The sequence below is a fragment of the Chanodichthys erythropterus genome, chromosome 2 (genome assembly GCF_024489055.1).
Source record: "Chanodichthys erythropterus isolate Z2021 chromosome 2, ASM2448905v1, whole genome shotgun sequence".
In the NCBI taxonomy this organism is placed as follows: Eukaryota; Metazoa; Chordata; class Actinopteri; order Cypriniformes; family Xenocyprididae; genus Chanodichthys; species Chanodichthys erythropterus.
In genome coordinates, this window is record NC_090222.1 from 27,723,211 (window position 1) to 27,751,076 (window position 27,866).

The 27,866-nt window shown below is 38.1% G+C and overlaps 2 protein-coding genes across 2 annotated transcripts; one reads left to right on the forward strand and one right to left on the reverse strand.

Moving 5' to 3' along the window:
- dcst2 (DC-STAMP domain containing 2) lies at positions 1–12,023 on the reverse strand. Its single transcript, XM_067398946.1, has 15 exons — positions 11,744–12,023; positions 9,018–9,188; positions 8,344–8,445; positions 8,034–8,228; positions 7,399–7,464; positions 7,029–7,242; positions 5,895–6,052; positions 5,218–5,382; positions 4,773–4,940; positions 3,091–3,191; positions 2,686–2,816; positions 2,142–2,269; positions 1,946–2,033; positions 186–281; positions 1–79 (listed from the first exon to the last, which is right to left on the reverse strand). The coding sequence occupies exons 1-15, from the start codon at positions 12,021–12,023 to the stop codon at positions 1–3; spliced, it is 2,142 nt and encodes a 713-aa protein (XP_067255047.1).
- On the forward strand, positions 11,910–27,444 carry dcst1 (DC-STAMP domain containing 1). The gene is made up of 17 exons (XM_067398955.1): positions 11,910–12,035; positions 12,385–12,466; positions 12,553–12,678; positions 14,961–15,035; positions 15,216–15,344; positions 15,499–15,638; positions 15,715–15,886; positions 15,973–16,116; positions 16,195–16,316; positions 16,751–16,905; positions 17,904–18,003; positions 18,076–18,171; positions 18,593–18,719; positions 18,863–18,979; positions 24,816–24,958; positions 26,401–26,511; positions 27,205–27,444. Exons 2-17 carry the CDS (start codon positions 12,424–12,426, stop codon positions 27,442–27,444), a joined length of 2,040 nt encoding a protein of 679 aa, XP_067255056.1. The 5' UTR covers positions 11,910–12,035; positions 12,385–12,423.
- The last annotated feature ends 422 nt before the right edge of the window (positions 27,445–27,866 follow it).

Consider the following 27,866-nt stretch of genomic DNA (forward strand, 5'->3'; position numbering starts at 1 on the left):
TCAAACACTGTTATTGGCAAACATGTTTTGATGGCTAGATTGTCCGTTGAGCCATACAGAATGATCCTGATTGGAAATACTGAAACAGACATACATAAAAAAAGTTACCATGGCTAATTTGCCCCCCTGCATCAGTATAACTCAAAAATGTGTGACAATGCTTCTCAATTACTCTGCACACATACCTGATCATTACTTGCTTCATCTCTATGCCCTGGCCAGTCTGCTGTGATGTTACCGCGGCCTCCTGAAAACCAGCTTGCTCCTCATCGCTGGAGTCTCTAAAACTCACAAGCGTATATTTATAGAACTTTCTTGTCCATTTTTAAAATGGCAAAAATAAAAGCTACTTTAAACAATGATTTTATTTGGTTAAATATTCCAGGTTAAAAGGTTCATTCACACAAAAATGGAATTTCTGTCATTAATTACTCACCCTCATGTCATTTCACACCCATAAGACCTTCAAATATCTTCAGAACACAAATTAAGATATTTTTGATGAAATCCACGATTTTTTTTATACTCCATTGAAAGCAACGAAATTAGTACATTCAATGTCCAGAAAGGTACTAAAGACATAGTTAAAACTGTCGACGTGACCACAGTGGGTCAACCTTAACCCTTAAATGCATACCTCGGGTCTTTAGTGACCCGGGACTTCATTTACTACCCTCCTCTTTGTTCATTTTTGAAAGTTAGACATCAACCTTCTTGGTATTCCTCAATCAATTCATTATAAAGTATATAACAAGAAAAAAATTATAAAAGAATGCTTATTTTTGCATTCATTTTTTGTAAAAATTGTATAGGGTCACAAACGACCCGAGGTGTGTATGAGTGTACATATATTTTTTCTGCGCAACAATAATTGAATCTTAGATGACAGAATAAGTGCAATTCACCTTTATTCCACAAGGTGGCAATGTCTGATACACAATGCTGAAGTGACGACTCATTCAGACAGAAAACGAAATAATATAATAACAACATGAAATGGCTCAGCGATTTACTGCAGAGCAAGTACTGAACGCAATCAAATATGACTGTTACTGTTACTGGATGAATCTGGTGAAGCTGTTAGCGATCGAAATATTGATTTTGAAAATTATATAGTTTTGAGAATACGTTTGAGATCGCGAATGGGCTCATATTCTTGACCTCAAACATAAAACTAGCCCATTATTTGCTGAATTTACTGAGAAATGAGCTCTGACGTGGACAGTGATGATGGCATAAAAGATCTGCTCAAACGGAGCCCTTTCAAGCTCCAAAAGGTAACAAAATATGCTTTATTTTATTCTTCTGTAATTGTTACTCTAATATCAGAGGAGTTTTATATTATCGCGACAGGTAGAGATCCTTCTGTGTTAGATATAGATCTGGGTCGATAAAGACCCGAATATGTAAGAATGATTGGCGAAACAGTCATGCATTTAAGGGTTAATGTTATAAAGTGACGAGAATACTTTTTGTGCACAAAAACAAAACAAAAATAATGACTTTATTCAACAAATTCGTCTCTCCCTGTCTCTCCTCTGCTACGCTATTTTCGTTGCAGCTTCCTGGTTATACGTCCAAACGGTAGCTCAGTATTGGCCGACGCCTCTTCACGTGAACAGCACGATTTTAACGATGTCTTTAGTACCTTTCTGGACATTGAATTATACTAATTTCATTGCTTTCAATGGAGGATAAAAAAAAAACCTCGGATTTCAACAAAATAAATTAATTTGTGTTCTGTAGAATGAAGTCTTGCGGGTGTGGACTGACACGAAGGCGAGTAATTAATGACAGAAATTTCATTTTTGGGTGAAATAACCCTTTAAATAGAAGTTAAGCTGTCCTTTACCACAAACTATATTATTTCCTCCCTCAATTTGTGAGAAACACACACACATTGACAGTTGTGCTATCATATCAAGGTGTCTATCATGTGACATACAGCTCTTGCTCCTCATGGAATGTGAGCGATCCCATGCAGATAGCACACAGGTTCCCCATCAGTCTGAAGCACAGTGAGCAGTAACGGCCTGTGCAAGGAAATACATTTGCCTTGCAGGTTGGTCTAACAGTCTATTTCTTTTTGACAGTTAAATATGATCTTAAATCAATAATTTCTTTAAAGTGAGAAACCCAACCTGTGCAGCGAGGGGTAGGGCATATATGCACTTCATCATGACCTCTCTTCTCCAGCACTTTCCCACAGGCCATGCAAGATTCTTTATCAATATCCAGGAGCTTGGCTATGATAACACCACCTGGCAGGCTGTAAAAAGGTGAGGAGTGTGTGTATTTATTTAATTTTTCACCATGACTATATTTAATCGTCATTTAAAACCATTTCTGGAGAAGAAATTGAAATCTTCACTGAGGAAGTACTTTAAAACATTAACCTTCAGATAATACCTAATAGATAACTACCATTCAAAAGCTTGTGGTCTGTAAGGTTTGTGTTTTTGAAAGAAGCCTGCATTTATTTGATTAAAAATACAGTAAAAACGGTAATAATGTAAAATATTATTACAATTTAAAATAATATATTATAAAATGTAATTTATTCCTGTGATGGCAAAGCTGAATATTCAGCATCATTAATCTATAAATATATAAAATATAACTGACCCCATTGTAATAATTTATATAGTGAATATGTTAGTGATTTGTAAAGCAGTTTATACTCACTACTTAGCCAGTTTTTGGATAATGTCATTATGTTGCTGCTCCACCTTGTTTCGCAGTACTGCCCTCAGTAGGGCTTTTCCTAATGACCCACGCTGAGTGAGAATATGCCTGTGGAGGTACTGGATCCTCTTCTGCAACATACACACATTTAGTATAAACTAAGTTTCTCTTACTATAACAATAATTAATGTCTACAGTAAATTCATAAAAGCAAACTGAAAATGAAATAGTGCAGTTATTGTCCTTTTACAAGCCACATTTACACACATGTACTGTGTTTCTCATGCATGACATAAAAAGCAGTTTTAGAGCATTAGTAGGGCTTAGTAAATTTTTAACAAATACTTTATATCTGTGAATAGGAAAGGTCATTTTCATAGTAATTGTGCTAGGAAACTTTCTTACTTTCTCTCTTTGAGGATGGTACCTGGCACACACAAACCTCTGTAAACGTTTGATGTAGCCACCAGCAATGACAATAAACAGCGTGAAGCCATAAAGAAGACCTTTGTTTGGAGGGAAGACAAAAGTCAGGTTTAACCAAATAAAATTTAAATGTTTGCATTGTAAGAAATGTTTTAAAGAAATGTTATTTGCTCGCTTTTTTTTACGCTAATGCCATATAAAGATGCTTGAGTGCTATTTGCTTGGAAAGTACCTGCAATACTTCCAATGATCTTGATGTAGAATATAAACAAATGTACTTGACTTCCTTTGTTTATGATGTAGAACAGGATAAAATGAGCAAAAGGTGTGAAAAGAAAAAAAGTAAATTTGCAAACTTGAAGTGTGCAGCTGACCACAAAGGTTAACAAGAGGCCACATGGGGCTGAAGAGAAGGTGATAAAACCACATGCAGAGATAAGAATGACAAAGACTACAGGGAACAAGGGGAAGTGTACAAGAAAACAGCGTAGGCGTCAGAGGAAGGACATTCATCATATTAGATGGGAGGAACAGAGACTACTAGGTTACTCCTACAAAAGGAAGACTGAATCATAGAAGATATAGAGGAGTTGATGAATGAAATGGAATTGGAATTCAACAATAAAACTTAAAGGTGCAGTAGGTGATCTGGAAAATGCTAACGTTAGCCTGTTAGCATTGAAAGCATACGATCCCACCCTTCCTGCAAATCGCTTTCCAAAGCCATGCCTCCTCCAAAACACATGAACGCGGTTTTGGTGTTGATAATGTTGACATGGATACTCATGATTCTGACTGAACAGCTTCGCTTACAACGCCACAGGTTGCCATCTCCTAATTACTGCTGTTTGTTTGCGTTGCTCTGTGACTGAGTATCTGTCTGCATAGCATTAAAACTCGCTGATGACGTATGGGTAACAGGGTGCGTGACGTGAGGGTATGTAAAAACGTATGTTGACAGGCAGGTAGGACATCATATTATTTCATTTGGACTGAATATAATAATTGGATGAACATTTTTGGTCCTACACATTCTGCATATGATATATATTTATAAAAGATATATTTAGACCGTTTAATATAGTGATTGCTATCAGGATATGAGGAGACTTTCAACCAGTATAACAAAAAATATTTCTGTAGAGAATCCCCTATTGCACATTTAAAATCAGCTAAGCTAAAAGCTCTACAGTCAAGCTCTAAACCAGGGATTCTCAACTCTGGCCCTTGTCCACTTTCCTGCAGATTTTTGCTCCAACTCTAACAAACGAGCTCGAGTTTCAGTAAAATGATCTTAAATACATTCTAAACTGACATATCAAAAGCACATTTGTGAGTAAAATTGAGGCTTTAACTGTGGTTAAATGTTAAATCTGCTGTTCCAGTGTTGACCACAAGGAGTCACTCTAAAACAAAAGACTACAACGTACATCATTTGAACAAATGTTTCATTAAGGGTTGTCCAAAATCGGTCCTGGAGGGCCACTGTCCTGCAGAGTTTAGCTCCAACTTGCCTCAACACACCTGCCAGGAAGTTTCTAGCATGACCTTGATTAGCTGGTTCAGGTGTGTTTAATTGGGGTTATAGCTAAACTTTGCAGGACAGTGGCCCTCCAGGAGCAGGATTGGACACCCCTGGTCTAATTGTACTGTACTTGTACCAATGAGCAGGTATCTCATGTAGTCTGGCTCCAAAGGATTCATGAGGCATTTCTTGCTAAGCACAGTGATGTTTCCTTTCTGCAGGATGTCAAATGAGGCTGCAATATCCCTAAAGATATCTGAGGCGTAACCAGATCCATTCACTTTTACTGCAACCACTACAGGAGCTGGAGGTGAACAAAAATGGTGATTAATAAAATACTAAAAAGATACAGCAGAATATGCTAGAAGGATGTATATATATAATATATAATATAATAAGCAAACCATTGACTTGGGATTATGTTTTAATGTAAAATATGATTAAATATGTATTCCAATTTTAAAATAACAATAAAAATGTTAATATGATAAGTCCCATTATAGTAAGTTTCATTGGCATATTAGTCCAATTCAACAAAAACATGCATCGAAACCATGCTGTGTTTTTTTTATCTTGTATACCTTGGGTCACGATTTCACCTTGAGCCTGGTGGTGTACCAGCTCAAATACCCAGAACACCATGAAGTCAACCGCTATCAGTATGACTGTCATGGCCATGTACCTGAGCAAAGACAACATCTGACCTGCCATAGCCCGTCTCTCTCTCGCAGTCAGATACAGAGAGCCTGAGGAAGACATGAGAGGCCGAGTCATTGTTAGAGTCAGTCTAGGTCTTAGCCAAATGTATGTATTTATGTGGAACTGATAAAGTTTAATTGTACAGTTTAATGTCTTTGGGGAGTATCACTGGGTGCTTTTGTTGTTGTTTTTCCCATAACAGACATGCAACACATTTTTGTGTCCTACAGCAGTTTACATTACTACAGCAGTTTGACCTTTTGACATGTCCTGTCTCTCTGAGTGTGAAACATTCCCTGTTTTCTCGTACTTGTTGATGACCTTTCACTTGTGAACCTTTACTCATCTGTACTGGTTAATCTCTCCCCTCTCAGCTCAGGGTCCTCCTCCACATTTTTGAGATGATCAGCCTCTTTCAGCTCTGTTTCACTTATCTAAATGTCTATGAACATTCTTTCCTTTCTTCCTTCCTTCCTTCCCTCTTGGCCCTTCACCCTATACCATCTATCTGCTAAAGGACACACACACGCACAAGTTATTTAAATAAGTATACACTCACAGGGCCTGATATAGGTGAGAGTTTCTCTGTGGCTCAGGGGAAGTACTGCTGCTTTTCCCTGTCTGGAGCACTTCCTGTCCAGCTCAATAAACTGGTCAGTTATGTAGATGTTCTCAAATTCATCATTACGAAGGTACCGCTTTTTGTACAGAACGGCCCTGTTCACAAACGCATAAAAAGACAACAGAGCATTATACAAATACTAATGGATATATTTTTCCAAATTTTTGATGCCAAGGACCCCAAAATATGATGGTCCAATTGCGAGGAACCCTCTGAGCATGATATTAATAAAAACAACAATACAATGTCAAATTTGGTAAATGTTAATATATATATATATATATATATATATATATATATATATATATATATATATATATATATATATATATATATATATATATATATATAAATATAAATAATACTTTTTATAATTTATTATAAATTATATTACATTACATTTGGGTATTTAATAACAGAATTATTGATATTTATAATAATAATAATATAGTTATTATTATCATTATACTATTAGTATTAATATTTATATTTTTTAAAGTTATAGTGCTGCCAATTCGATTAATCGCAATTAATCACATCTAACATAGTTTGTTTATATATACATATAAATATATAAGTGTGTGTATGTGTATATATGTACATATACACACACACACATATAAATATAATATATATACACACATTATGTAAACAAACATTTGTTAGATGCGATTAATCGCGATTTGACAGCAAAAATAATAATAATAATAGTTATATATATAATTATTATTATAAGTATTCATAATGTATCAAACTATTGTGAGTTATTATTAATAAAAATAAAGAACTATTAGTATTTATAATAATAACAATAACAATTGTTATTGTTGATATTATTATTATGCACTTTTTCTAAACAGAAAGCAACAACTCATGGCTTAAAAGTTCTTATTCTCTTAAAGTTTTTAGGATTACAAACTTAACAGCTTTATTCAGTTCTGACTAAACAAAATGTAACCAAACAGATTTTGTTGATAAATTAATTCCATGACAGTACTGACATGGTTAATATATCTAAATGTGTGTGATTATTGACTATGGCAAGTTGCGTTTAACAGGAAGTATACATACTGGAGATACATGAAGAGAAGCAGGAAGAAACCCATGTATGCAAGTAGGACCTTGAGCTCCTGGAGGAGGCCCAGCTTTTCAGACACTTCCTCCATGATCTCCTGAGCAGCGTCCTGCATGGACTGACTGTTGTTCAGAAGCAGGTCAAAGTTGATGGAGGTAGAAATGTTGAATTCAAATTCTTTTTTAATTTGATCGAATGCCGCAATGGTTGCTAGAGGTAACAACAATAAAAAATGCAATAACTAAATAAAAAAGCTTCTTTTAGAACTGAAGATTTGAGAGTTTTTGAAGAATGACTCCATGCATGCCAGTAAATCACTCTGTACTGTTCATTGTAGTTGAATCTCAGAAGATGAGTTTTACTTACGAAAAGCAAAAGCAGTCTTCATGTGGTCAGCAATATATGATGGTAAGATGCAGAACAGCTGCCCCACTGTTGGAAAAGTCCATAAAAAAGCAATAATTAAAAAACATTTGTGAAAATAGCTTCTTCTTTTAGTGATGATATGCAGTTTTCAAGTTATTGACAAAAGCATTGCACTAAACAGCAGAATTGCTCCATAAGGCTGTACAGCATTCATTTTAGTGCTGATTTAGCACTGTTGCTAGAGGTTATGTTTGCATTTGCAGTCAGATTTGTGATTTGCAGATTTGCAGTCAGCCTGTTGAGTAATGTTAGAGAAGCATACACATGGGAACACCACCACCTCTCTTCATACTTTAACATTTAGGGTACTTAAACATGACAAACTGCTCCCATAAGAACACTTATTGTAAATAAACTGTATATATTGAGCATGTGAGAATAAACAGTACTTAAGAGCCTCTGTCGCAGGAACCATTTGTCTCGGTTTCTGCATTGGCAGAATACATCAAATATACAGAAATATAATGAAACCAGATCACTGTGACGCAGAAAATAATGCACCGTGGCTATATGGCTTCCTGTAAAGAGTGTAATGACAGGGCTTTCAAGGGACTAATCATATGCCAGAGACGCACCGCGTGCGAGCCCGCAGAGAGGCTGGAATCCATCTAGGAGGTGGCAGAGGAACGAGAACACAGAGAGCAGCTCCATGCAGTTCTCACGGCTTTCATCAAACAGCCTAGTGCACTTTTGATACGGCAGACCCAGCTTGTCATTACACACATCACCGATATCTGCCAAGAAGTGCAGTACGTTTCTTAGAATACGAGCTGAAAAAAAAAAAAGGGAGACAGAGAGACTTAAGCTCAAACCTCAGTAAACAAATGAAAGATCATAGGCCCAGATGATGGCGTTACCGGATGTTTGGTCTATTGATTCACTCACCAACATGCCGCACAGATTCTGTCAGAGCTCTGATGAGGTTTTGTGCTCGGCCCGCCATTGAGTAAGCATTCCTCGCCATCTCCTTAATCTTACTCAGGGCCGCTAAACAAAGCCGTTTTCATAATATCAATACAAAAATATGTACAACATACAACTGTATTTTTCAAGTAAACCAGAAGACTTTGATTATATTTATATCTGTGTGTTTGTTCATCTAAATATTTTATATGTATTTAATATATTTAAGAAAATATTTACTAAAATGTCATATATTTACATAGATAGGGCTAGCTGTAGACATTTTAATATATTTTATACAATATATTAAATAAATATATGACTATTATATTGTATTATATCAGTTTTCTTTAAAACAACACAATTTTTCTTCTGCAAAACAGAAGATATTTTGAAGAACTGATTTTGTCCATACAGTGAATATACAGTCAGTGGGGTGCCTGACAACGCTGACTGGACCACATTGACTTTCATTGTATGGACAAAAAAACCTTGTGTTTCACAGAAAAAAAGGTGAGGGTGATTACATGACAGAATTTTAATTTGTGGACTAAGTGATTATGGTATGAATTTCTAAATAATATCACTATTTTGTTTCAAGCAGATGTTGGTGTTGATGTTGATATCACTGACATGACGATCTCAGATGGACTCACGTAGCAGTGGGTTGGCGGCGCGCTGAAGGAGTTGTTGGGTCTGATTCATGGCAAGCTCTGTACCACAGATCACACTATCTGCGGCCCGTTCAACATTCTCCATCGTGTTGCTGACAGGGCCATGGATAACCAAGGTACAGATGAGGAAAAGAAGGAAATTTTTACCCCTGACTTAAAGACAAAAAAAAGTGTAAGGGAAGGAGTGACAGAATTCACTGTGTGTTATGGTGAGCAATACAATAGGGAAAACTGAGAGGTGATAATACAGATGATTAACAGTAGTTTTAAAGTTAATTCAAAGAGGATGGTAGAGACTAGTGCTGCGTCCAAAATTGAATACTTCCCTAGTACGTGAAAAACCACACCAACAGAGTAGTATGTCTGAACACACAGTATTTGAAAAACAGTAGGCGAAACCTACACTAGCATATATTCAGACAAAGGGTGACTTTACTATAAATTTGAACTCAAATTTGTGTTGCAAGGGAATATTTCATAATTGTCTATATTTTACATGTTAATTTCATGTTTTGGTATTTTTGAACATTACCTATTAAATGTTTACTGCTGTGTTTCTCATAAATATATATATATATACACAGTGCACTGCATAAATGAGTACACCCCCTCTGAACAAATACAAAAGATGTATTTTCTGTATGATCACTAATACAATTCATAGAAAGATGGCAAAACTAAAATGTATTAAACATACATAATAAAAACTGAGAAATATATGTCATTAATAGCCAAACATTAGCCAATTTTGTTTAAATTATGGATTGCAGAAAGGAGTACACCGTAGATTTACACAGTGGTGTGGGAATTCATGACAGAATTGATAAAGCACAACTCCATCACACCTTCAGCACTCATACATCCCTATATAAGAGCTTTACTACCACTGAACTTTACTGTGGGAACCAGACACTTCTCACTATACTCCTCCTCTAGCAACACTATAACATTTTGGATGCTGTTAGATCCAAAATTATTGATTTGGCCTCATGAGACCAGAGTACTGATTCCCAGAATCTATATTTTGTAAATATGGGCTTTGGAAATGGCTAACTGACTTTATTGTGCTTTGGCTACAGTAGGTAGTTCCAGTGAGAACAACAACCATGCATGTCATTTCTGCAGGCTGCATCTTAACTCTGTGAGATAAACAGTCACTCTTTTTATAGCTTTTCTGGCTCTGAGACACTCGCTTGGTATTTCTCCTTCTCTTTGTCACTCATCACTAAATGAAAGCCTAAAATGAAAGCCTGGTTATTTCAGGGGCCTTGTCACAAGTCCATTGTTTTTGAATTTGTGTTACTTTTGCTATATTTTCACACTTAAAACAATGATTTGGTAATCCTCTTATACCACTGTCCTCTTTTGTTCTAAGAAATAAGTCTCCTGACAGTTCTCTCCCAACTGGTTCCATTGTTGTCAGCTTTAAGTCTGAGAATGATTCAATGGGCTATATAACACTTTTAATTTGTCAAGAAATTACTTTTCTTTAAATGTTTTAGTTCAACATACTTACCTGTTGATCAAACATTGCCTTAAACTTACACCAGAAAATCTTTATTTTGTTTTATTTAGTAACTTTTAGGAGGGAGGTACTAACAACATTTTATCACCTTGATAAGAAAATCTTATTTTCCTGAATAATTTTGACATGCCTCTTTGGTAATTGATTAAAGGATTAGTTCACTTTCAAATTAAAATTTCCTGATAATTTACTCACCCCCATGTCATCCAAAATGTTCACGTCTTTCTTTCTTCAGTCAAAAAGAAATTAAGGTTTTTGATGAAAACATTACAGGATTTTTCTCCTTATAGTGGACTTCAATGGAGCCCAAACGGTTGAAGGTCAAAATTACAGTTTCATTGCAGCTTCAAAATGTTCTACACAATCCCAGACGAGAAATAAGGGTATTATGTAGAGAAACCATCGCTCATTTTTAGGGCTAAGTTTGTCAAAGGTCAAAGTTTGAACTGAATTGTCATATACAATATGCTAGTGCAAGTATATAACAATTAGTTCAAACTTTAACCTGTGGAGGGCAGTAATACACTTAGCAGTGTCTACACTGCTGGGATTCTAATAGAGAAGAAGAAGAAGAGAGCTAGTTCAAGATGAGCATTTATGGTTAAAACTTATATAATTGTTTTTTTTTAAGAAAATGAGCAATGGTTTCTCTAGATAAGACCCTTATTCCTTGTCTGGGATTGTGTAGAACATTTTGAAGCTGCAATGAAACTGTAATTTTGACCTTCAACCGTTTGGGCTCCATTGAAGTCCACTATATGGAGAATAACCCTAGAATGTTTTCATCAAAAACCTTAATTTTTTTTCAACTGAAGAAAGAAAGATATGAACATCTTGGATGACATGGGGGTGAGTAAATTATCAGGAAATTTTAATTTGAAATTGAACTAATCCTTTAAGCAGACTTGCTGGAACATTATATCTCTAAAGAACCCTAACATGTCTTCAAGGTAATTAAGTGCTGGCTTTCAGAAGTTTCAGAGGGAGTGTACTCATTTATGCTGTGCAGTGTGCACTGTGTATATATATATATATATTTTTTTTTTCAAATCAAAGTATGTCTAAAAATATCAACCCTGTCTCCCCTTTATCTGCCCCTCTACGCTTGCTAATGTTCATTTACATGTTCACATGTACCAACACTGAAAACGTTAATGAAACAGATTGAAAGGTGTTTAGTTACTCGAGCACAGCATCGGGATCATCAGCATGACGTTGGTGCGCACGCGGTCGGAGAGACCCGTTCCAAACCCCGCACAAGCGGCGAGGATGCCGGTAGTGATGACGCAGAACCAGAGGTTGTGGTTCTGGATGAACAGCGCGGTCATGCCGTAAACTGATGCGAGAAACAGACCCAGAGTAAACCCAGCAAGACTGCGCTTCACCTGACGCACCGCCGAGCTACGGCGCAAGCGCGATATTTTCCTACCGAGAGACTTTAAAAAAGGTTCATTTGGAGTCATCCTGAAGAGAAAGTAAGTAGCAAGAATAAAAGAGAAAGCAATTTATTAGATTTTTAGCGATAAAAAGAGAAAGATTAATTAAGATTTACCCCACAACATCGCTGCATTAGGATTTAGGCCTAACGTACCTGTCCACAGTAGAGCTTGCGGTAATAACGGCTCTTCAATGGAAAATATACTAAAAAGTTTCACTTTTATACATGTTGACAGGTATAGGTTGGTCTAGGACATATTCAAATACCCAATTAAAAATTAGTACATTATTCTGTCAAAAATGTTAAGATGTCTGTTTTTAAACCAAATCAATGATGGCTCATTCTAACTGACTCGCTGCATCTTTTAAAACTGCTTTCTTTCGCAGTGATGTTGTGTAACGTTAGTAGTGAAGAAGAAACCAGCAATGGAGTGTGTCAGGGAAACCAGATGTAAAACACCCCACTCAAGTGTGTTTATATTCATTTTTTAGATAACGATTTAAATTTATTATAGTAGCTGTCCAGCATATAGATAACATTTTGTGAATTTGCAGCTTTGGAGCAGGTGTGTAAGCGTATTCTGCCACCTGGAGTTTATAGGTTCCTGTTCGGCCCACTGTCAGAGTTTCCTGTGGTCCGACGTCTCACGGGTGCAGTGTTTGGAGCTTTGAGTGGTGTGGGTAAGTAACCTGATGTACGCTACCATCAGGGGCGGATTAAGGTGGTCAGGGGCCCCTAGGCTGCTCTTTGTGTGAGGCCCCCCCTTAATCATTATGCGTTACTGGAAAAATGTATTTAGTGCCATACATGGTCCACACGCAAATAAGGTTAACTGGCACACACACATTGAGACAGCCAATACTAGAGTTTTTCTGCTACATTCCTTCAACTGGTAGACCACCACAGTAAGAAAACCACCACCACATAGGTAAAATGGGAAATTGAAAATCATAATCATATAACTTAGGCTATAATAAACCAATATTTAATACAGAACGTCAATATTTTGACGATCAAATTGGCATCAGTTTTTTGACATCAGTTTTTTGACATCACATTGACGTGTTTTTTGACATCAAATTGACATCAGTTTTTTTACATTAAATTGACGCCAGTTTTTTGACATCAAATTGATGTCACTTTTTTGACATCAAATTGACGTCAGTTTTTTACATCAAATTGATGCCGTTTTTTTACATCAAATTGACATTACTTTTTTGACATCAAATTGACATCAGTTTTTTGACATCAAATTGATATCAGTTTTTTGACATCAAATTGACGTCAGTTTTTTGACATCAAATTGACGTCAGTTCTTTGACGTCAATATTTTGACATCAAATTGACGTCAATATTTTGACATCAAATTGACGTCAGTTTTTTGACATCAAATTGACGTCAGTTTTTTGGCGTCAATATTTTACATCAATTTGACGTCCACACACTGATGTCCAATTGATGTTGAAAAAAAAAATCAAATTGATGTCGAAAAACAGGTCAAAAACGCAAATCAAACTGATATTCTTTTGACCACCAAAATAATGACACAAAAGCAATGCAATGAAAGAAAAATACAAAGTTCTGTCATGAAACTCTAAATGGGCAGGCTAATAGGTCCTTAACTCAACTGCTCGTAATCACATCATTATCTATAGGACACAGATGATTGGTTCCTGCTGTATTAGTAGCCAATGAGCTTGCATGCTCAGTCTTCAAAAACATGAGTAGCATTTCAGAAACCCTCCACCTTCCCCAGCTCCACCTGTATAGATCTGCTACAGGTAATTTATGTACACTATATTGTACAGCAGCAGCATGTCTTAATTGCTCACAGCAGCGTGTCGTGTATGTATTTGCAGTAGCAAATCCTGTACTTGCTCAGCAGCAGCAGCAATAATCAACAGCAGCAGCAGCAATAAAGGCAGCTGCAGCATAGCGAATGTATTCTGCCAAGGCATCAACATTGTCATACCCATTACCATGCCAAACACTCAGAGAGTTGTCATGACAGAACTTTAATTCAGCAAACTTCAAATTAATAAAACAAATTTAAATAAAAACAAAACTGCACCTATCCTGATTGAGCTGGACTATATCGGGTTTATAGTTAACCGAGACGGTGAAATGACAGCTATTGCTTGCTGGGGGGGAGCTGATTGAGACGCACCCTAGGACTAGGCTAACATTAGCGGACTTGTAAAGTTGCTACTACTTACATGTTTCAAGTGATAAGCCATATTTGAGGTCGATGAATGATAGGCGAATGTTTGGATTTCTTTCCATTAACGATCTCTCCCTCACGAACTGCGTAACCTGTATCCAATACCGTGAACTAAGTATCAAGCCATTTTGGGATTTTTTTTTCAGTATATCTTGTTCACATTGTTCTTTTAACCCAAATGTCACATCTAACCAATCACCTGCTTATTTATTTTCTTGTGGGTCAATGAGGGTCTTTTTTTGTTCGCGCTGAAGTAAATTTAAAATAATAAAAAAAAATAGTCTGGCCAATCCAGGGCCCTTCACACGTGGGGCCCCTAAACTGCAGCCTAGGCAAGCCTGTGCGTTAATCTGCACATGGCTACCATTCAAAAGTTTGGGGTGTTTAAGAATGTTTCTTATGCTTACCAAGGCCGCGTTTATTTAATCAAAAATACAGTAAAACAATAATGTTGTGAAATATTATTACAGTTTAAAATAGGCTGTTTCCTATTTCCTTTTTAAAAATGTGATTATTTGATGAACAGAAAGTTCAAAAGAACAGCATTTATTTGAAACTGAAATCTTTTGTAACATTATAAATGTCCTTACTCTTACTTTTGATTAATTAATGCATCCTTGCTGAATTTAATCTCTTAAGAAGGCTTTCTGACCCCAAACTATTAATGGTAGTGTATAAATGATTATTTCATGAATTATATAACTAACATGTGATTCTAATCTTGTCTTAACCTGTTTTAAGGGTTGTTTTTTGGACTCATGCACAATATTGCCATGACACCAGTACAACGTGTTGTTGTTGGATGTGTGTTTGTAGGTAAGTACACTTCAGAAAGTAAACATTTGACCCTTAAAATGGTGTCATCTAATATAATCAGTTTTATTCAGTGTTATAAAAAAATATTATAATATTCTGCTTCGGGTGGCATGCTTTTTTTTTTTTTAACTTACAGGTATCTTTGCATTATGTGTTTACCTGTTTGGTGTGTTTGTGCAGGTCTGTGTAGTCTTGGAGGCATGTTTTCCTCATTGTTCCGCTGCTCTGTCCTCCTGATGTTTCCTAGTATGATTGGATCTCAAGGCCGGACATTCCTGATGGTTTATGTGCTTCATGGAGTTTACCAAGGTACAAATCTTAGGGACATATACACAGGAATATAAGACTGACAATAACAGTACAAAGCACAGATCTCAAACGTAGACACTTATGAGCTTTCTTTAGTTTTTTTTTTTTTTTTTTTTTTTTTTTTTTAACCTATCAACTGTGCTCGCTCCATCAGGCCCCATTGCAAACATCCAGCTTAATGTGCAGGATGTGGCCTCGTCCATGGGCTGTAACATAGACCTACAGATCACACACAGCAAGGTGATGTGGAGAATGCTGACCGAGCCTTACGTGCAAGTAGTGCAGGAGATAGTGGTGAGTCCTGAGTGTCAGTATACAATTTGCTGATATGAGTCATGGAAATCTGTCCCACAAACTTCTTTCTTCTCAGAATGACAGTGAGGAATTTCAAAAAGAGTCTCAAAATGTGACCAGAAAGTTCCAGAAGATTCGTGATGAGGTGATGGGTCGATATGGATATGACTCTCTTGGTAAGGAGTCCGTCCATACGGCCAACAGCACTCAGGAGGAGTATGTAGTGAAAACGAGAGCACGTTGTGACTGTGAGTGTAAATGACAAGAAAACATTTATCGACTTTCTTTGATTGAGGTTTTAAGCTTAGCTTTGTCTGAATGATGTGTGTAACAGATGTGGTGCAGCAGGGAATTAGCCGATGTCAGGATTGGTTCAGCATTAAATGGGAAGAGTGTATGAATACCATTCAAGCCCCTCTTATAAACAACTTCCTCTGCATACCTATGCAGTTCCACTTTCTGTGTGATATCATGAGAGGTAAGATTTGCATGTTGCATCTTATATTAATATTAAGCAAACAAGATCCCAGGTGTATTGAGTTTTATTTTCTCTCAGTGATGACAACATGGTGCACAGAGAAGATCCCTGTTGAGGGAAACTTTGGTCAGACCTTCGACAAACTAAATGACTCCATCAACAGGCTTGGAGAACACTTCACCACCAATGTAGTGCTTCAGGTATAGAAAACCCTCTTGAGTTTTAATATAGAAAGGTAGGTTTTGGGGAGACTGGCGATAGTAAGCTAGCTTTGAAAGCATAGGATCCCACCCTCCCTTCAGTACGCTTTCCAGCCACACCTCCAAAACACATGAACATGCACACCCAGAGCAGAGCCTGCAAAGCATCTTGAGAGACGGCATTAAACTACCTCATGTCTCAAAGCATATAACATTACAATCATAATGAACGTAAACAACTTACAGAGCTCTGACTTGTACCATCTGACTGCTGCAGATTAATTTTGGCATTGACAGTGTTGCCATAGGAACATCACAGGTTGCCATCTTGTACTTACGGTTACATCATGGCGTGAACACAGCATAAGCTCATTGTTTAGGTTAAGGAGGAACTGCTGTTTTAAAAACATTTCTTCTCATGATTTGTCTTTAAGAATTTGGAGCAGCAGTCAGTGTTTGGAGTGAACGTCCTCCAGAATTTCTCTAAGGAGCTGAGCCGTGTGTTTCAGGAGAAAACTGTAATCGCTGAGAAGATAGCTGGGGTGATTAACTTCCTTCTCTCATTCACCTTCATCACGGTGTTCACCTCGTGAGTTGCACTGTTGTGCTATATGTGACCTTATTACCCCATTACCAGAAAAGTTGGGACATTTTGTAAAATTCAATAAAATCCACAATATTTTTTAACTGTCAAAAGTATAAATAAACTTTTTTTTCACTGACCAACATAATTTTATATATATATACAGTACAGTTCAAAAGTTTGGAAACACTAAGATTTTTAATGTTTTTAAAAGAAGTTTCGTCTGCCTAATATGCTGATCTGCTGCTCAATAAACATTTATGATTATTTTCAATGTTGAAAACAGTTGTGTACTTTTTTTTCAGGATTCCTTGATGAATAGAAAGTTCAAAAGAACAGCATTTATCTGAAATACAAAGCTTCTGTAGCATTTTTATTTTTAAGAATTTTTATTTTGATTTTTTGAAAAGAAATTAAAGAAATGAATACTTTTATTCAGCAAGGATGGATTAAATCAATCACAAGTGACAGTAAAGACATTCATAATGTTACGAAAGATTAGATTTCAGATAAACACTGTTCTTTTGAACTTTCTATTCATCAAATAATCCTGAAAAAAAAAATTGTACACAAATATTTTGTACAATTGAACACATTAAATGTTTCTTGGGCAGCAGATCAGCATATTAGAATGATTTCTGAAGGATCATGTGACACTGAAGACTGGAGTAATGATGCTGAAATTTCAGCTTTGCCATCACAGGAATAAATTACTTTGTGAAATATATTCAAATAGAAAACAGTTATTTTAAATTGTAATAATATTTCACAATATTACTGTTTTTACTGTATTTTTAATTAAATAAATGTAGCCTTGGTGAGCAGACGAAATTTCTTTTAAAAACATTAAAAATCTTAGTGGTTCCAAACTTTTGGACTGTACTGTATATATATATATATATATATATATATATATATATATATATATATATATATATATATATATATATATATATATATATACACACACACACACAGGTTAATTTTTTTCATTTTGTTTGCAGAGCATTTGGATATGTTCGTCAATTTTGCAGAGACATTCACTTTGACAATGTCTACATAACTACTTACTTCAGGCAGATTGATGTACGCAGAATGAGAGCTGTAAGTTAAAACCTTAAACATACACTTACACATTCATATCTGTGTTTGCATTAAAATGAGCTTCTGTTTTAGGGGAAGAGGCATTTGCTGCCACTGAAGAAAGCAGAGCAAGAGAGTTTGATCAACCCGTGGAGCTTATCTATCCACCCAAGCGAGCTCATGCCTGTGGTACTTCTTTAGGGCTATATGCTATTATGGTCCCTGTGTTCAGCATTTAATTCATGTTCTGATGGTCAGGTTGTGTATTTAAAATGGAGCAGAATTAAAGGTGAAGTGTGTCATTTCTGTTCTTCTAATGGCACCAAACAGAATGGCTAATGTGATGTTTTCAAACAGGCTTTTCAAACACTCAAACAGATAATTCTGCCCAAACTCATGCCATTGTCTGACTCAGCACTGCTGTGTTGGGTTGGTGAGGACCCTTAAAGAAACAGAGCAATGTTTTTGTGGTGGCACAGAATTAAAGTGTTGGTGCTTTTCAGGGAAAAAATGGCTTACTTATAGTTGTCTTTGCAAACAGGAAAGCATTTATGTATATTATAATAAGTTGATGTTGATTTTTAGTTCTGAAACAATGTCTCTCGTGCAGATTGTGGGCTTCCTGCAAGTTGCATCTCTGGCTCTGTTTGTGTGTGTTCTGCTGGCTGTTGATGGAATCCTGTACAACATCTTTGACCTCATCCGAAGACACACTTTCACCACATACTCAGTTACTAGTGAGCACAAATACAGACTTGTATATGCATGAGTAGGGTTTTCCTTCAAGATTAAAGGCATTTACATGTGCCTCTACACTACTTGTGCATTAATTTGATGTAAATAGTATATTTATTTTCTCTCCTTATCTCTGCACCTGAAGGTGTTCATCATGCAGACATTGTAATCGGTGGAGATTCCATGTTAGCCAGACTTCTACGGAAAACCATTGGTGCCTTTAACACCTCCTCCAATCTTGACGTGCAATCAAGTAACTTGCGTAAGTTATCTACTATTTGAGTGACAATTTTTTGGAAAAAAGAGATGACCATAATTCGGGGCAAACTCAGAGCAAGCTAAGAATAACTTGTGTAGGCACAAAAGCCCAGTGCAGATGAAAGAAAAATCTAGAAGAAAATAATCTCAGTACACCACAGTTTGGAATAACTATACTTCTATTATGTTATTGGATCACGGCCTAGATATCAATATAATATTGTTATATTGTGTTATAGTGTTATCAAGTCACTGATCTCTCAAGATCACTCAAGGTCTCTGTAGCCCATGTACCACAGTTCTCTCAAACTGATCTCAGCTAATGTGGGTTTTAATAAACTGCTCATTTCATGAGAAGAAAAATCACTTCAATGAATTTCGCTTTCTTTTGGTTTTCTTTCAAAATACAATTTCAAAAATATCAGGTATCTAGGTGTCCTGAAAACATAAGTGGCAGAGAACTGCACTAGCTTTAGTATTAGAGAGATTGTGAATGTACTTGTGAGTGGCTTAGTGATTCAGTGACGTCTTTGGTCTGGCCGTCTATTTAATCTGATCAGAGTTAAACTCAAAGCTCTGTGTCTGTCTCAGCCAGATAGGTCTAAACTGATCTAGACCGGCCACCACACGGCAGTACACATGCAGACAGCTGATGAGAGGACTATTTATAACAGTAGCATGACAGCACGCATGTCAGACAATATACAGTAGATACATCAGTTAGATGGCAGCCATTGTATTCTGTTTACTTACTATGTGACCTAATCCAATAATAAGTTATTTGTGTCTATAGTCGTTCAAAAGTTTGGGGTCAGTAAGATTTTTTTTTGGTAAGAAATGAATTCCTTTATTCAGAAAGAATGCATTAAATTGATCAAAAGTGACAGTAAAAGACATTTATGGGTCAGTGACATGATGGGTAATTTTGTCCAATGGTCTTAATAATAAAAAAACAAAGACATACTTAAGATGTCATATAAGGTACTACTAGATCTCTTTTATTGAATCCAAAAGGTTTTATTTATATTTTGCTACATATAGAGGTATTTTTGAAGTGTCAAAAGGTCTTAATGTTACGGTACAGAGACACGCTCCTGAGGGCCGCGGACCTCGACGTCGTGGTGGTCTTCCTCTCGGGCGTGGGGCAGGTCTGTCAGGGTGATTGGCATGGAAGTTCTGTAATAGGATAGGATCAAGGATATCATTCTTGGGGACCCATGAGCGTTCATCGGGACCATAGCCTTCCCAGTCGACGAGGTATTCGAGCGGACCACCACAGCGCCGGGAATCTGTGGAGGGAACAACAGAAGGGTGGTGAGGCTTAAGTAGTGACACATGGAATGTAGGGTGGATTCTACTGTGCTGGGAGCTGGAGACGGTAGGTGACGGGGTTGATCTGCCGGATGATGGTGAACGGGCCAATGAAGCGGGGACTCAGCTTCTTGCAGGGCAGACGCATCCTGATGTTCCTGGTGGACAGCCAGACCTTCTGCCCCGGTTGGTACACAGGAGCTTCAGAGCGCCGAAGGTCGGCTGTCATTTTGCGTCTGCGCAGGGCTCTCTGCAGTTGGTGATGAGCTGGGAATGGTTTCTTCGGACCACTGGATGGGGTTCACGAAGATGGACTCCGGCAAGATTGTTTCAGGATCTTCAGGCTTTTCATCAGGAGAATGGAGGCAAGACAGGGCGTCGGCTTTGGCATTTGACCCAGGATGGTAGGAGATAGAGAAATTAAACCTTGAGAAAAACATGGCCCAGCGAGCTTGGCGCGGGTTGAGTCTCTTGGCAGCCTTCAGATATTCAAGGTTCTTATGATCAGTGAGAACTTGGAAAGGATGAGTAGCCCCCTCCAACCAATGCCTCCACTCCTCGAGGGCAAGCTTGATGGCCAGGAGTTCGCGGTCACCGATGTCGTAGTTGACCTCCGCCGGGTTGAGCTTGCGGGAGAAGGCGCATGGATGGAGCCTACTTGGTGTCCCCTGCTGCTGTGAGAGGACCGCTCCCACTCCGGTGGTGGAGGCGTCCACTTCCACAACGAATGGGAGCTCTGGATTGGGGTGGACGAGGAGGGGAGCGGTGGTGAAGGCTCTCTTCAGTGTTTCGAAGGCGTTGGTGGCTTGTTGGGACCAGGACAGAGACTTGGGCTGATTTCGGAGAAGGTTGGTTAGTGGACTGACAATGGTGCTGTAGTTTTTGATAAATCGGCGGTAGAAATTGGAGAAACCTAGGAAGCGTTGGAGTTCTTTGATTGAAGATGGAGTGGGCCAGGACTGAATGGCGGAGACCTTCCCCTCGTCCATCCGGATGCCACTGTGGTCTATTACGTACCCCAGGAACTGGACAGAGGGCTGGTGAAAGGAGCACTTTTCAGCTTTGAGGAAGAGGTGGAATTGTCGTAGTCGTTGGAGGACCTCCGCAACGTGGTGGCGATGTTCGGCCAAGCTCCGGGAGTAGATGAGGATGTCATCGATGTATACCAGAACGAACTTGTGTAGGAACTCCCGGAGCACCTCGCAGTCCCATGGCCGGTGTGGAGGAAGCTTGGAGGCGCGTTGCGGGCAGAAAACGTCACTGAAGGGGGCGTAGTCCAGGGGAACATCCACGGAGCGTTTCTCGACGGGACTTTCAATAGAGGTAGCGTTCATGGAGAGAGATTCGGAGAGTGGAGACCTTGGAACAGGAAGCGTTGGGAAGCAGTCTGGAAAGCAGTGGTCGCCCCACTTCAGGACTTCGCCCGTGCGCCAAGAGATGTTGGGGCTATGTTGTTCGAGCCACGGGCGCCCTAGAACCAAGTCAGCGGTGGATTCCTCCGGAACCAGCAGATGAATTTTCTCTGAGTGTAGAACACCCACGCAGAGTTGAAGTGGACCCACACAATGACGGATGTGCTTACGGCTCGGGTTTGCCCGTGATGGAGTGGATTTGATAGTTAACCGGAGACGGGGAGATCTTGAGCTTGAGTTGTCGACAGAGGGCGCCTGAGATGAAATTTCCTGCAGACCCTGAGTCGAGGAGCGCCACCACTGGAACAGAGGTATTTGCAGCAGTAAGGATTACAATAGTTGTGAGTGGTTTCATTTTATGAAAGGAAGGGAAAAAAAAAAAAAAAAAAAAAAAAGCACTCACCATGGGCCGAGGAGGACGGGTTGGGCATGTGGAGAGAACATGCCCCGGAGATCCACAATATAAACATAAGTTAAGAGTTAATCTTTGTCTTTCATTTGATGTGAGACGTGAGTGGTCAACTTGCATGGGCTCGGTGGCTGGTTCTGGGGAGCTGACGGGTTCTGACCGGCGGAGGTTGATGTTGGATGACTGGCCCTGGTGCTCGAGGAGACACGACTGCATACGAGAACCCACGCGGATGGCGAGTTGGATGAAACGTTCAAGTCCCATTGAGTCCTCGTATGCAGCGAGATGCAGCCGCACGTTGGGTTCCAGTCCTTGACGGAAAGATGTGATGAGGGCTTGTTCATTCCATCCGCTGGTAGCGGCTAGCGTTCGGAACTGCAAGGCATAATCATTTACAGAGAGATTCCTTTGCTTTAGATTATAGAGTTTCTCACCAGTAGAAGAATCCTTCAGAGGTTTCCCGAAGACCTCGCGGAAGTGAGAGACGAACGCCGAATATGACTGGACAACAGGTCCTTTCTGGGTCCATAGAGAATCTGCCCATTGCAGGGCCTTACCTTGCAGTTGCGAAATGATGAACGCTATCTTTGAGGTGTCGGTTGTGTAGAGGTGCGGCTGCATCTCCAGGACCAGTTCACATTGAAGGAATCCGCTGCATTCCTCCGCCGATCCAGAGTAGGGCGCCGGTTTGGCCATGGGACTGGCGGTGAATGCAGGTGAAGGAGCGGTGGAGGAGGGTGCGGGAGCAGCAGCGGTGAATGATGATGATGATGATGATGGCTGTGGTGTGAGTGCTCGGCGCAATGCGTCCACGAGCTCTTGGAACGGGTCGTTGGTGCTCATGCTGTGAAGTTGGTATGGTCCGGTCTTCTGTTACGGTACAGAGACACGGAGGCAGAGATAAGATCAATCCAGGTAAGTTTATTGATAACAGCAAAGCACAGGGTGATGTTGAGCAGATAATAGGAAGTTGAGAGGTGAAAAGAAACTAATACTGTCCTGAATATGTCTTGTAGATGCAGATGGTGGAAGGAGCTGGCGGAGACACTCACACACACACAAGCAGGTTGGTAAACACGAGGAGCAGGAGACAGGGGAGCAGGAGGAGACTTCTGAAGCAGGTAGATATGGCGTTGGGAGTCCTTAAGGTAAGTATACATGTGAGGTATAGCAAACGAGACCGGACAGTGAGTGTGTGTGAGTGAAGAGTCTTTATAGTGGTGTTGATTGCGGTGCTGATGAGTGGCAGGTGGCAGTGATCAGTACTCCGGTGATTGAGTGCGTGGGTAAGGAAGTGAGGTGGAACCTGACGTGTCTGTTACACTTAACCGTCCAAAGGCCAAAACAGCCATTTAATTTGTGATTAAAATATCTTAAAATGTAATAAATGTATATATTTTTTATTCTGGCATGATTTTAGAACATCATATCAACATAGTGCAAATGGTATTAAAATTTATTTGTAGAAGTCGTTGCTTTGTTATGAGAAAGAATGTCCAGAAAAATGAATTTCATTGATGTCATTCGGATTAACCATTTTGGATCAAGTCATGCAATCAATATCATGTGACAGGATGTGACATTATGATTCAGACATCTGCAAAGGACCACATGGTCATGAAGCAAAGTGACTAACTAACTCTCTTTTAACTATTTGATAAAATGTATGTTTTCACTTGCTCATACACATGTCCTGAAACATCAGGCCATTTGGTACAACCGCTATAAAACATGGAAAATGTAATATTTTAAAAACTTGTAGGCTACTAAATATGAAATGTTTGATTGTCCTTTTGCTAGCTAGCTAGATATCACCTGTTAGCATTGTTTGAAAATATCGTCATTCAGAATAACCAAAACTGTCATTCGGTAAAACCAAAATTTTGATTAAACCAAATGACTTTTTTGGTGGCAAATAATCTCATTGTTAACACTTAATAAACTTAAAAATTAATTATGTCTCCATTATGTTTTTTTTTTACACTTTTAAAAACCTTATTCGTCAGTGACCCTTATAATGTTTTATATGATTATTATATATTTCAAATACTGTAAATGCTGTTCTTTTGAACTTTCTATTCCTGAAAAAAGGATCAGTTTCCTCAAAAATATTAAGCAGCACAACTGTTTTCAACATGATCATAATAGGAAATATTACAAATCAGCATTGCTGATTAAGCATTAAGCATAAGCATGATTTCTTAAGGATCATGTGATACCAAGGACTGGAGTAATGGCTGGCGAAAATTCAGTTTTGCCATCACAGGAATAAATTACATTTTAAAATATAATGAAATAAATAACCATTATTTTAAATTGTAATAATATTTCACAATGTTGCTGTTTTTACTGTATTTTTGATCAAGTATATGCTTGTCTGTATTAGAGACTTATTTCAAAAACATTAAAAAATCTTACCCACCACAAAGTTTTGAACTGTAATGTACAAGCTTGAATGACTTAATGTAAAGACCTTGTTCAAACCATTTTATTCTTAAAAACAGTATACTATATAATTTTAATATTAAAATTTAAAAATCCTGAAGTTATAGAATGTTTTCTGTTTAAAATCTCTCAGAAAGTGATTGTCATCGGGATATTTACTAGTTACATACTGAATTCCAGTCAGTCTTCTTTCTTACATCTATTCCTGCATCCACACTTTGCATAATTTTTGTCCTTTTATGTGTATGTTTATGTGTGTATAGATTGTTTGCCCCAGCCACATGCTCTGAACGAGTCAAACTACTTGTGGATCTTCATCCCCCTTTTACTGATGTGCCTCATGTGCTGCCTGCAGGTATACACCAATCGTCTGCGCAGGGTCATCACTGCCTTCTACTTCCCAAAGGTAACACCACCTGCCCTCATGAGCCCAGGTAACACATTTCAACTGAGAAACTCCTGTCCCATTCTGTTCAGCAACCCTACAGTGACCAATACCCTATGAAAGATTCATTTTGTTTGTTTGGTTTGAGAGACAGAAGCTAGTACTCCTTTCAGTGTGTTTATGATTAACAATATTGGTCAGTCATAAACATCAGAAGCTTCTTATGCTTTCTTTGCCTAAGGAGCTTAAGAGTCACTGTTCTGCATGTGCTGCTGCTTTCTAATGCTGATCACGTTTAATATTGCTTAACCAGACAGATGTAGGAATAATAGCTGTTGGACTTGTGGCAATGTAATATATGTGTGGCAAGTATCAAGCTAATGCTCTGTTGATGATGCTTTCAAATTTTTCCAGCATAAGATGTTGTGTGATAAATGTATATAATATTTCCTTTTTACTAACAAAAAGGATTTAATTTCTTTAATTAAAGGATATTGTATACAAGTATCCAGAATCAGTTCTGGTTTGAGGTTTCTGAGCCATGTTTTTCCCTAAATGGTTCTTATCACTGCATTTCTTCATAAAAAAATTAATAGACACCTTTATAGTCAATGCATTTCACAAAGAATTCTCTCAGCAGGAGAGTATTTATTATTGTGCAGGCGGTGTACACTTGGCACAGGAAGGCTTAAACAAATGCTAAAGGTCTCCTAGCATAATTGAAACAAACAAAAAGCACAATAACAGGCAAAATTACTTCCTCTGATGTCATTTTTGTTTACCGCCAGTTCTCCAATTAAAATAAACTTTGCATTTTGATTTTAAATGAAATAAGGTCCAGATTGCAAAAAAGAAAGACAAAGTCAGATCTCATGTTTTAAAGCAATTAGTGTAGTATTATAACATTTCTAACAAAATAATAGAAACTTTGATGACTTGAATAATGGATCTTTAGGTTCTTGGCTCAGTTCTGCACTGTTTCTGCAGAACATGTGCGACTAGTCCGTGGAGTGAAGTAAAACCCTTAAGCAATTTAATCGGTTTGGTCACGATTGTAACCGATATCCTGATTTAGCAAGTTCAAAGCGCCTGACACACAGCATGCAGTGTAAAGGGAGGATACTTCCTCACACATACTGAGTGAAATATGTGTTCCCTTGTGTGTGCAAAGCACTAATAAGATAAGAGGGTTTTAAAGTAATAGCATTAGATTTGCAGCATTTTGTGGGCCCGTGTCGGCATGATGAGGATTACAGGCCCCCTGTGAACCCTGATTCAGCTAGTGCCACAAGTATTACCTCATTCTTGAAGAAGTGAATACTGGTAGGATTTTTATTCCTATAATCCTGCAGGAGAACACTGTAGTGTCTTTATTCCTATAATCCTGCAGGAGAACACTGTAGTGTCTTTATTCCTATAATCTGAAATCTACGAAACCCATCTGATCCGTCCTGCTTTTACAGAGAGAAAAGAAACGGATCCTCTTCCTCTACAACCTACAGATCCAGAAACGAATCTCCTTCATCAACAGACAACGTCATCGGCTGAGAAATCAAAAACAGACATTTATAACGGTGTGTATGATACGTCGGCATAGGACCCTACAGAACTTTTTCTGTTGTTGTAGATTTTCTGCTTACAACATTTTTAGAATTTTCATAGGTCATACATTCAGTAAAATTTGAAAAAAGCATGAGTCCAAGGGTGCATCTGAAATCGCATATTTCCGAAAAACAGCATGTGCACAAAGTAATATGTCCAAATTCACAATACTCATAAAACAGTAGACAAAATGTTCCCGGATAACCTACTATTTTCTGCAAGATTCTATCCCATACGGCCACAGGAGAGGATTTGTGTATGGCAGTGAAGCGACGCAACAGACATGACAAGGACAACATGACAAATGTAGTATGTCCAGATTACATTCATACTATAAAGAAAAAAAATGTTTAAGGGTTGCAAAGTAATTACTACTAAGAAGAAGTACCTACTCAGAGAGTATGTGATTTCAGATGCAGCACAATTTGAAAACTTGGTTAGATCAATTTGGAAGTACTTTCCCTCTCATAAAAACTATTTTGTGGGAGATTATTTGTCTGACAAGCAAACTAAAACAATCACACCATTCTTCAATAGCCACACCTTTCCATTTGCAGATGGCCTTATTTGGATTAAATGCAAAAATAGTGAATACTTTTGATTAATGACTGCCAAAATATATATTTATGATCTCATTTTCGAACTGTCCCTCTCTTCTCTGCCAGGTGCTGTCGGTTCTGTTGGCCCTTCTGAAGCGTGTGGGCTGTAGGTTGCACTGGTGCTGGGTGTGTGATAGGTTTGTGAGGCAGAACCAGGCTATGGAGTGCAGTTCTGTAGGCTGCACAGTTATCTATTGTCAGCAGTGCTGGACAGACCTGGACAACATCTGCTACGCCTGCTTCCCTCATAACCAGTGTGGACCTCAAGATAACGACTCTGATTCTGATGTGTACTACGGCTATTAACATGTAAAGTTTTCATAGTCCTAAACTGCATTAATGGCTGAAACAAAAACAAAAAAATCAATGCATGTCTTCTCTGGACAATTAAAGTGGCTTTGCTTAAGTGTAAACAACTGGAATTGGTTAAATCACATTTATTTTACCCAGAAATTACTTTTATGGTCTCCCCTGCATCTGAAACTACATTGGCTACTTCCTTTACTATATAGAATGTGAAAAGCATTAAGCATGATGAGTATAAACAATTTTTTTTTACACAAATATACTTCTAATGGTAGTGAAGTAAGCTCTTTATCAAATATACTCAGTATGTGATTTAGGACTCAGCTGTCAACTTGTTAAATTAATATATGTCAGTAATTTTCGTACTATTCTTCTTGCGCAATGGACTTTTCGGCGGAGCAAAAGGCCTAACGTCATCTTGA

Bases quoted from the DNA above. Each gene is read 5' to 3' on its own strand.
- dcst2 (XM_067398946.1), bottom strand. From the start codon at position 12,023: ATGACTCCAAATGAACCTTTTTTAAAGTCTCTCGGTAGGAAAATATCG. The intron at 7,243-7,398 runs GTAAGTAAAACT...TGTTACCTCTAG, and splicing joins GAAGACTGCTTTTGCTTTTC to CAACCATTGCGGCATTCGAT. The intron at 5,383-5,894 runs GTGAGTGTATAC...TGTCTTCCTCAG, and splicing joins TCTCACCTATATCAGGCCCT to GCTCTCTGTATCTGACTGCG.
- dcst1 (XM_067398955.1), top strand. From the start codon at position 12,424: ATGGAGTGTGTCAGGGAAACCAGATGTAAAACACCCCACTCAA. The intron at 15,639-15,714 runs GTGAGTCCTGAG...CTTTCTTCTCAG, and splicing joins AAGTAGTGCAGGAGATAGTG to AATGACAGTGAGGAATTTCA. The intron at 16,317-16,750 runs GTATAGAAAACC...TTTGTCTTTAAG, and splicing joins CCACCAATGTAGTGCTTCAG to AATTTGGAGCAGCAGTCAGT.